We start from the raw sequence: 11,601 nt of genomic DNA on the forward strand, positions 1-11,601 counted from the left end.
CTCTGTGGAACATGTATTTGCACAGGTAATGTGTGCTACTAGAAAGGTAATCATTGGTGCTGTGTACTTTCCTCCACGTATGGTATTATAATATCACCCTGTACAAAAGATGTTTAAAACTCATTCAAAGTCATTAATCCATGTAGTATCTGTTCTTGGATTCAATAACCGCAAGTAACATTGAATTGTCATGTTTTGTTATTATTTAAATGTGTATATAAACATTAACTCGGTCGAGAAAGATCATTATGATTACCGATGTAGTTGGAAGGTATTCACGTATAGGATAGGTCAAGTTAATATTGTAAACAGCTTATGTAGTGAATCATCGACATTCGAATTAAATATAATGTTATCGGAAAACCTGAGTTTTAATTAATTGGGACCAGAAGGCATAACAACACTATTTAATACACACGGTCATCTGGGTCATTATATGAGGAGCATTCCACCTGTATGTTGGACTTAGCCGATAGATTCAGTGACTGTGAGTTCTGTATTTATGGTGACTACAACCTACCTGAGGTATAATCTTATATAATCTTATAATCCTGGTATAATCTTAATGATGGTGTAACAGTTGAGTGTCCGCAACACTATCCAGCAAATATTATTTGTACTTGCTACAATTTTCTTAATATGTCACAAGTAAATACTTTGCCTAACCTTAATAATAAATGTTTAGATCTAGTTTTTTGTACGCAGAGGGATGCAGTTGTGTCGATTTCTACTGATATTCTATTGAATACTTCTCAACATCATTCAGCTTATACTATATTGTTACCTGCAGCTAATTTAAATTTGTTTCTTAAATATGATGTCTTTTATCATGATTTTAAAAAATGTAATTATCAGGTTTTAAATGAATATTTAGCATCAATTCCTTGGAACGAGTTCCTGCATAGAAAATGTTTATCATATTTTATATGACGCCATCAGTATGTTTGAACTTTCCAGTTTGGTTTTCACAAGAATTGATTGAACTTGTCATACAGAAAAAAATAGCTCACCGGAATTTTAAAGCAGCAGGCAACTCATATGAGGAATTTTCAGTGGTAAGGGAAAGATGTAAATCATTACAAGCAGTATGTTATAAAAACTATTTAGAGAATATTCAAGAAAATCTTTCAAGCAATCCCCGCTCTTTTTGGAGACATGTTAATGCTACACGTGGGTCTAACGCTTATCCTAATGTAATGTCTGATGAAGGTGGGGATGTAATAGCTCAGTGTGGTGAGGAAATAGTCAATCTATTTGCCAATTATTTTTCAGGTACATATAATGATAGTGAGTATAATTTACCTAACTTTGAATTAGAATACAGTGTAGATATCCAAACTCTGGAATTTAGTCTGACTGATGTTTTTGAGGGAATTGTGAGTTTAAAAACTACATATTCTTCAGGGCCTGATGGTATACATGCAGCACTTATTAAGAACTGTATGTTTTCCCTTTGTAAACCTTTACAACAAATTTTCAATTTATCATTGTCATCATCTATATTTCCACATTATTCGAAAAATAGTTTTCTTACACCTATCTATAAATCTGGCAATCGCGAGTGTGTAAATAATTATAGAGGTATAACTATTCAATCAGCAATCCCAAAACTTCTAGACAAATTGGTATCGATAAATCTTACCTGGGCTTGCGGAAACATAATTATTGATGAGCAACATGGTTTTTCTAATGGAAACTCAACTGTAACAAACCTTGTCAACTACTAACAATACTTGTTGGGTGCATTTGAGAATAAGATTCAGGTCGACAGCATTTATACTGATTTCTCAAAGGCATTTGACAGGGTTAATCATAACCTGTCGGTTCATAAACTTCATGCATCTGGCTTTGGTGAACCCCTTGTTAATTGGATTAAATGCTTTTTGATGGGATGTACACAACAAGTTCGTATCAACAATTATGTTTCTAAAGAATTCCATTGTTGTTCTGGTGTCCCACAAGGGTCTCATTGTGGTCCCTTGCTCTTTAACTTGTTCATTAACGATATTGGTATGCTTTCTACTATTTGCTGATGATCTTAAGTTATTTCGTTACATACATGATATATAAGATAAAGATCTCCTGCAAGATGATGTTAATAGTATATCGACGGCTGAAAGGCAAAAATTACCAAGCGACATTTGGCTAGCTTAACTTAAAGTTTGAAATGTTGAAAAAAAAAATTCATAAAACATGATTTAGTGGTTTTATTGTCATAATTCCAACGAACTTTAAATGCAGTTTAGATACTTTTATAAACTACCCCTTGTAGACTATGTATTTTTTTAATAGTTTATTAAATAGTGTCGGTTAGTGATATTTTCTGCTAAATCGCAACCAGGAAAAAGTTACCAACCAACTATATTTTTTTACCTTCAACTGGAAAAAAATACTGAAGGTAACTGATTTTTATTATCGGAACTGGTAAAATTGACTAAACCTGATAAATTTTTGACTGTATTTTAAGAAATATAACCTAACCGAAAACCATTGATGTTTTGTAACAGGTAAAACGGTTGAACTAGAAAACTAAAAAATATAATTTACAGTAATTATCATATTAATAACAGGCCTTACTTTAAATCGTCTCGTCTTTATCCATACGACATGAATGATCAGTGAAATGTATAAATTTCTTATTTGAAATATGTACTGCTTTCTTGGCATACTGCTACACTACTTACCAAAAGTAAATCTTTGGTAGATGCCCCTGCGCTTGCCTAAGCTAGGTTTAGGATATTATGTATTCGTTTTCTACTATCCATTATATTAATAAAACAATACGATTACGTTGATCCAAAAAAGAGTTATTATAATAAGTAATACCCAATACTAAAAAATATAGATTTCAACTATTCCACAATTCGGAGCACACTGACCGATATTCTGTTATTAACTACAAATCAAACTATGATTTGGAGGCGTTCTAAACGGCGGAACAGGTTACGTGCATTAATGATAAGCTTCCCTTTAAAATTTCTTTTTTAAAGAAATATATCTCAGCAACAAAAACATTAAAAAACGGCAGGTAAATTATTACCAAACGACAAATACCACCTATTTTAGGTAGAAAGAAGGACTATTTACCTTGTTTAAGAAAGTTACATCTAGATATAATTTACTAAACAAAAAATGGTATTTAATTAATGTGCGAAAAAAAGTAATAAATGATAAAAAATATTTTTGGATAGGGTAAAATTTCTAATTTGGATAGGGTAAAATTTTTAAAAGCATTTTAAAAACTCTAGATATTGTTTGTAAAAAATCACTAAGCGCTTAAACATTTAAAATACAATCTAACAAAAACTTACTAACTGTAAAGGATTAAAATGAGATAGGTACCAAATGAAAGTTGTTCTTAAATTTACAAAATTCTAGTGGCTTGGTCGCCGAAAATTGTTAAAAACATCAATTATTTTAAATTACCAAGCGACAAAAAATTCATCGTAGCCACATGAGGATACAACCAATCGACGCAGAAAAATTTTCTGATTTCAGTGATATATATAACTCAATATCGCCCAAATTGGCGTTTGGTAACTTTTGCCTTTCAACCGTCGATATGTTCATGGTCGAAACAAAATGGTTTAAGCCTAAATCTGACTAAATGTTCTTGTATTTCATTTGGTCGTATAAATAATCTAACAGCTAATAGATATGTTCTTATTGATGTACTTTTGGATTCAGTTACTGAGATTAAAGATTTGGGTGTATTATTGGATTGTGCATTGACATTTAGAAGCCATTATATTAAAATTAAGTAAACAGGATTTCGCAATCTTGGTTTTATTTATCGCAACAGTCATGATGTCTCACCTACTGTATTCAAATTACTGTACTGCTCTCTAGTGCGTTCAGGACTTGAATACTGCTCTGTTGTTTGGTCTCCATTTCATCAAGTCTACATTGATGGATTGGAGAGCGTTCAGCAAAAGTTTCTAAGATCTTTAGCTTATAAAGCACATACTAATATAAGAAATACTGAAAATTTGGTCATAGATTATTCTGGAATAATGTCTCAATTTAACATTGCTACACTGAAGAACCGCAGGTTGAGAGCAGATATGTTGTTTCTATTTAAAATTCTAAACAATGTTATCAATTGTCCATCGTTATTGGATAATGTGTAGTTAAACACAATACATAGAACTCGACACACTGCACTCTTTTATATTCCTTTTCATAGGACTGAGTATGCTTGTCATTTTCCCTTATCGAGGATGCTCAGCTTTTGTAATAGCATGCTACTTAATTCATTCTGTCCAAGCATTAATATCTTCAAAAGGCAGCTTGGGAGTTTAATGATCTAAAATATGTGATATTTTTCATCTTCTGTGATTTGATATACTGTGTTATTTTACAAATTTTATTGTTTAATGGTCTTTTATTCGTTGATTTTTTGATGTTTTCTGTACATGATCTTTACTTTTACTATTCTTTTTTGTATTCTTTTGTAAATGGTTCTACCGTTGAAATAAATAAAAAAATATTTGCAACGGACAGCTGGTACGCACGAAAAATTTACCAATGCAGACGCAGCATAAGATGAATACGAATATGAAAGAAATTACCTGATCCACTGGATTTGTAAAGTGTACATACTGGCCATCTGGGGTCTTAGGTAAAGCAGAGTTGTTCAAAATGGCCCCTAACAGAGTTTCTGCAAAAGCTGACCCTATAGTATTCTCTGGAGCACAGCAATCTATAAAAACTTCGGCTAATATTTCATTATTAGGTACAACATCTAAATAGTTAAAAATTGAAGGGTTAACATCAGTTATTGTCGAAGGAGCCAATTCTGCTATTAGTATTTTATTGATAGCTCTAACAAAAGTAGTTATTGAAGTTGTGCCTAAAAATTGAAGTGATACAAAAAATAAATGTTGTTTTAAGTACCCATTCATTAACACATTTGCTGCCACTGACGCCAAAAGGCGTTTTGTGCTACTTGAGTCAGGTGGCGCTACGTCGTTTGGAGTTCATAACCTGTGAAATTAAATTGCATTCTTTTCATATTGGCTCCACACGAAAGTAATTGAATATAGGTGGCGGCAAATGTGTTAAATACCTTAATTGAATCAGTGTAAACAAAAACATTCTGTGTCATGAAAACCATTTTTGCCGAAAACTGGAAAAAACACTGTACAGTGTAGACTCCCTTTATAACAAGAACTGAAATGGTGGACTAATTACCTCGTTATAAGCGGATCTCGTTATATCAGAAACAATAATATTGAAATGTTTTGATGCCTCTTACGTAGTTTATTAGGTGTCAATGGTCGGCCTGAACAATGAGACTTCCATCGTAAATTGTAAATTTCCTACAATATTCAACATCGATCGATAGATAAACAGAAAGAATTTATGACAGGCGGTGAAATTTATTACAGCACTGGTCTCGATAATATCACATATGTTGGGCATTTCTATAAACAGACCGTTGGGGTATTTATTTATAGCCATTACTACGCTAAAATAGGTAAAGAAACATATTCTTCGGTTTTCATTTTTCCTCGTTATAACCAAAATTATTTAGCTTCCTCTAATCAAGAGGATCATGTGATTTTCTCAGAACTTAGAAGATTATGTAAGGATCTATCAAATCAATGCTATAACACTTACCTGAATCAAGTAAATCATAATTTATTCAGTAATCCTAAGTACTTTTGGCAGTTTGTAAACAGTAAGAGAGCATCAAATGATTTACCAAACAGTATGTACTATGGTAATGTTATAGCAACAAATGGACAACAGATTGCAAACTGTTTCCGTCAATTTTTTTCAACAGTTTATTCGCCACAATCAATATTAATACCTTGGAAGTAAAGGGAAAGAACAATCTTTTTATACCTAATATTTCAATATCAGTGAAAGATATTTTCAACAACATTTTATCCCTACCCAATAAGTTAAGCAGTGGTCTAGATGGTATTCCCGATTACTTTCTAAAGAACTGTATCTATTCACTAATTAATCCTTTACATCTTCTTTTGAGTCATCATTAAAGAAAACAGTTTTCCCAACTTTATGGAAGCATTCTTATATCTGCCCAATCTTTAAATCAGGTAATAAACAAGACATAACAAAATATCAAAGCGTTTGTAAACAATCCTCTATACCAAAACTTTTCGATGGACTAATGCATGATCAATTAAAATTTTATTTTAAAGAGCACCTAATACACAATCAACATGGATTTTCTCAGAATAAATCAATGGTAACAAATTTAGTATAAAAGTCAGATGGATACTATACTGATTTCTCCAAGGCATTTGACAGAGTATATCATAACATCTTATTAGAAAAATTAGATGCCTTTGGCTTCAGTCATCAATCCTTAGAATGGTTCAATAGCTTTTTAAGAGACCGCACACAGCAGGTGAGAATAGGCTTATTGCCCGAACCTGAAAGTATTTCACGTACTTGAAACCTTATTTCATCATTGATTACACCGCCATCTAGAAACATTTCAACGGTTTTCAACTATCATTCGATGCAGAATTCTTTATTAAATAGAATTCTTTAAAAAAACCGATTTTGTACAAAATGTCGCTTGGAACCCTATTGTTCTCAACTCTCGATTTTCCAGATGCTTCAAGAGTTTTGGAATCCTGAGTGGTCAGTTGAGGTTCAAATTAAAGCAAAACAATTATTATTATTAGCCTTTTGACTGCCATCCACAATACAACATGAGATGAATCATGTATGCGGGAGCCACGTTGCCACATAAACAAAGTTTGTTAAAACGAGGGAGCTGCATTTCTGGCAGTCAATACTTGTCTCTAATTGACAGGGTTTATCAACCACGTGACTTTTCCACTGCCGCCAATTAGAAAGAGATTCATACCCTGTTTACATTTTTCTCTATCGCACTGGGGGAACAATTTTAGATAGCAGCATGCAGTCTAAGTATTATACTGTCTATGGTTTAAACTGAACCTCAAATAATACAGTACAACCTGCCATATCTGGACCTGCCATATCCGGACCTCCCCATATTTGGACGGTTCTGCACCGTCCGGATCTACCGAGAAAGGCAGTCCTGCTGTTGCACAACGCACCCTCTCATCCCGACCCAAAAGAACTAAAAGATGGCGAAATAACGTATTATAGAATCTATAAAACATGTCTATCACCGAAAGTTATTGACAGCCTTGATTACTGGAATGTATGAAGGAGGAAACGTTTCAGAGACTATATATAAAAGAAGTAGTCTTGATATCCGGATCGGTCTGTTGCCACATTGATCCAGATTGGCAGGTTTTACTGTATTGAGGTGTTAACTTTAATACTTACTGTTTTCTTCTGCGTAAACCTTGTTAACAGCATTAAGAAAAAATGTATCTGCTCCAAGTTCAGCATCTCTCAACAATCCCAACATGTCAGCTGCAATATCTTGTCCAGAATAAACGTCTGGCTGTATAATGGACGTCGCCGTATTTTGCATAATTTTATCCTTAATATCCTCATATTGCTCAGCAGTTAACTCACTTTTGTGATCATTTAAATTTTGTAAACAATGGTATAAATACTTGACAACTTTTGTTTCGTGAATACTATCACTGTCGCTCCGTAATTCCGAGTTTTCATTGCACAAAAATAATCTTTCGAATAAAGCATATTGTAGTAAACTTAAATCTAAATCAGTTTTTTCGTGAACTTTGTAAACATCTTCTAGAAACAGAAAGTCTGAGTTAGATTTGTTGGGATCTATAGTAAATTTGAAAATGCCTTCTAAAACATTGCTGACATTAGAAATCTTTGTGGAACTTGTATTGCCGAACAGAGCTGAAAAAGGATTTGAACCTGACATAGTTGTTTAACTTCATAAATATTGCAAAAAACAAGATTTTTGATAAATCATTTGATTAGTTGTCATGTTAGTTAATGATGACAGTGACAGTGACAAGTAACAGTAACGTCAAAATATTCTTCTTTTTTTAAATTGAAGTAATCAGATGTCCTCTATTTAAGTTGTCAGTCAAGTATCAGTTACAACCTGCTAAAAACGCTATTTAAAAAAGTTCGAGAAGTATTGGTTTAGTCGGTTTTGGAAATTACAAGTAAAAATGTAGTTAAGGAACTGGTATTAATTGTTTTCCTGTTCAGTTTGAGTACCTACATGTCTATAATTAATTTTATACGTATCTTTTCCTTAAAAGTTTCCTAAATAGTTAAAAACTCATACAGAAGTAAAAAACTTTGATTTGTATAATGGTATGAAAAGTTTATTAAAAACTATTAAAATGTCATCCAAATGGATTGCAAAACGTTTTCGATCCGAATCAGATTATCTTCAGTGCGTTCTGCTTCATCTACTAAGTAGAACACACTGAAGATCTGATTCAGATCGAAAACGTTTTGCAATCCATTTGGATGACATTTTAATAGTTTTTAATAAACTTTTTATACCATTATACAAATCGAAGTTTTTACTGATGTATGAGTATCTTTTCCTTCTCGCAATGTGCCGCGCACTTCTGCATAGGCGTCCAGCGTACAATGTCTTGTAAGGTGAGATATTAGATAGTCCGGATCGAATTATTCTGTTTTAAGCAGCATATTGCGAAGCATTTCATAGCTGCGGATTCCTGTCCATTGACGAATATTACGCCGCCATGACATGAATTCTCTTACCCTCTATCTTTGCTTCGAGTAGGTACCAGTTCTGAAAAGTATATCGTTCTTCTCATAATATGTGCCCTAAGTATGCAGTCTTCTTACTTAATCAACAAGTTCCCTACCCTATGGAAGCCCGCTCTTCGTAATACTTCCTCTCATTTCTGACTCTGTCCGTCCATGATATTCTATAAGCATTCGACGCAGGAATCAAGTTTGTTAATGGAGATGGACTTTAACATCCATGCTTCCATTCCGTCAAAAGAACCCACCAAACGTAACGCTTTAGCATCTTGTATCACAAGTCGAAATCCAACTTGCAATCAGTCAGAAATTTATGAAGCCACAAAAAAGTATTTCTCGTTTGTTCTACTTTGCTCTTTATTCCAGTCTGAGGGCTCCAATTCTCGTTTAGCAGACAAAACCCAAACATTTAAACTATATACCTGACTTGTTCGATTTCTTCTCCACCTACATATATCTTTGAGTTTGGGTAATATTATTTCTACCTATTTGGGTAATCACTGTTCTTGTCTTCTTGATATTTATTTTCCAACACTAAGCTTCACTTGCAAGAGTTAGATCATCTAAAAGACATTGAAGATCTTCGACGTTATCTTACACTATCGCTGTGTCATCGGCACATCTGATGTTAATATAAATATGCCGTTTACTTTAATACCTCTATTAGAGTCTGCCACTTCTGCGGAAACTTTTCTACGTACCAATTATATATGTATAACGAATAAAAACATCGTTTTCTTTTATTAATTTATTTCAAATTCACATTCTTCGATTGCCCAGCCAGCGGTCTATATGTTGTATGCTGAACAATATGTAAATACGGCAAACTGCTTGTAACCTAAATCACCAGCATTCAGTTTATCTAAAAGTACAGCTCTCCTCTTTTACGATTTAACAGAGGTCCAAGTCGCATGAAAAAAAAATAACTCAGTTAACCGTCTGAAGTATAGAATGTATTTTATTCTTCAAAATTTCATACGACAGCTAACGTGTTTATTACAAGTTTAGATAACTATTGCAAAGAACATCCATTGAGCATTATAATCTCTAGGGATTATAGCTACCACCATGGCTTTCAAAATCCTATTCTCGGGTGAGGTAGATTACTCCTCTATGTTATTTATAGCTTGCTGTGTGTCTTTGCTGCTGTTATGACTATTTTCCATTTCTTCCTATCCTTGCACTAAACTTTCCAGTTTATAACATTCATTGTTCTTATATCTTCTAGCTAGATCATCCAGCCATTCTACGCTTTCCTCTACACCTGAGCCATAGTGGTGTCCAGTTATACTCCTTATCAGAGGCACCTTTCAGTTCAGTGCGTCACAAGTGACAGAAAAAATGGTAGGTCCGTGATACATACACATTTATAGTCTTTATTCCAGTTGTTGATAGATGGCGCTATAATCGGAAAAAAAGATTTAGGTATTTACCCACTATTTACCTCTAGGGCTTTTCATCGATTGTCATTTATTTCGAGCTTCTGTCATGTCGCACCCTCAGTGCAAGACTGCAGTAACTCAAAAATTTTACGAAATTGAAGTAATCATGGAATTCGATTGTAAACATGCATATCTATCCCCTGTAAAACTTTAGTAACTTTCAAATGCTTAACCGGCTAAATATTACAACAACAACAGTTTAACTTTTTTGCGTTTTTGAATATAAGTTCCGTGCAAAACTGTTGTAACTCTAATGTAACAGAGTTACAACAGTTTTGCACGGAACATTGCAATGGCTTCGATATCAAGCAATGAAAGGCAAGAAAAAAGTAAGATATTTGTTATTATAATATCTATATCTGTGGTGTTTAATTTCAATATACTGCGTAATATTCTACGTAATCCATTAACGGCCGAGACAATAAAAAAATATTTACGAGACCAAACTATTCATGTAAATTTTATGTCCTTTGTGTGACATTATATTTTCCATAAGATGTGTGCGATGTCGTTTGACCATTTATTTGTTAGATTGGATTAAAAACACATAAATTAAGACTAATTATTTACGACCAAAAAGTATTTTTTCTCATGAAAGGAAAACAGTTATCTTAAAACTTGTGTATTGACAATAATGACAGGTCAAAAATATCTATTCTCAGAAAACTTGCCAAAGAACAGCCAAAAATTCAAATGGCCAAAAAGAAAGATTGGGTATACTTTATGCCATTCGGGTATGATACCAGAAGTCCACCATAGTTTTTATAAAAATATTTTGGCACAAGATGGTGTACGAGAAGAGGACAACAACTGCGGGAAAACCTGTCAGTAACGGCCACTAAAAATGAAAGAACTATTGGCCGATATAAAATGGTGGCCTCTAGATATACATAATTGGTTTGGGGAATTTTTAAAGTTCCCGTTAGTACAGGTGTCCGATGCTGGCAGGTGGCCGGTAACACAGGTTTTACTGTAAAAGTAAATGTGTCTACACTTTTTACAATTTTCTTCGTGCAACTGTTGTAACTTTGAAATTCTAATACTAAATGTGTAGTGATTAACAATCTTTTCCGTGCAAAAGTGTTGTAACTTTGAAATTCCTAATTTTTTTTCATTAATATTATTTTATTTAAACTTCTATTTTTGGTTAATGTAATATAGGCTGAAAAGCATGCAAAATAATAATTAAATGTTAATTTTTCTTAAAACTTGTGTCTTATTTCACCGATATTAGCACGAAAATAAACAAAATCGTCTTTATCTCGAAACTTACTTATTTTGACTTACTGCAGTCTTGCACTGAGGGTGCGAGTGTCACATAATATTAATATATCTACGTCATACGTCTTTGGTTTGTATCATTGGTATATATCAATAACGTACGACGTAGATAATGACTGGGAATGAAAAGCCCTATTATGCTTTTTCTCATGAGGATCTTTCAGTGCGTCACAGTTTTTCGATTTCTTTCTAACGCATTAAATTGCATGTGACAGAAAAAACGCACGTCGGTAAT

The 11,601-nt window shown here is 33.2% G+C and overlaps 1 protein-coding gene across 1 annotated transcript in view; it reads right to left on the minus strand.

The window, feature by feature from the left end:
* The window catches only part of LOC114328161 (ubiquitin conjugation factor E4 A), a 71,080-nt gene extending 63,181 nt beyond the window's left edge, over positions 1–7,899 (minus strand). Inside the window, exons 1-2 of the mRNA XM_028276945.2 lie at positions 7,297–7,899; positions 4,572–4,852 (exon numbers count right to left, since the gene is read on the minus strand). Coding sequence (XP_028132746.1) covers positions 4,572–4,852; positions 7,297–7,813 — 798 coding nt within the window. The 5' untranslated portion in view covers positions 7,814–7,899. The remainder of the gene's footprint in view (positions 1–4,571; positions 4,853–7,296) is intronic.
* Between the last annotated feature and the right edge of the window lie 3,702 nt (positions 7,900–11,601).

The sequence above is a fragment of the Diabrotica virgifera genome, chromosome 3 (genome assembly GCF_917563875.1).
Source record: "Diabrotica virgifera virgifera chromosome 3, PGI_DIABVI_V3a".
NCBI lineage: Eukaryota > Metazoa > Arthropoda > Insecta > Coleoptera > Chrysomelidae > Diabrotica > Diabrotica virgifera.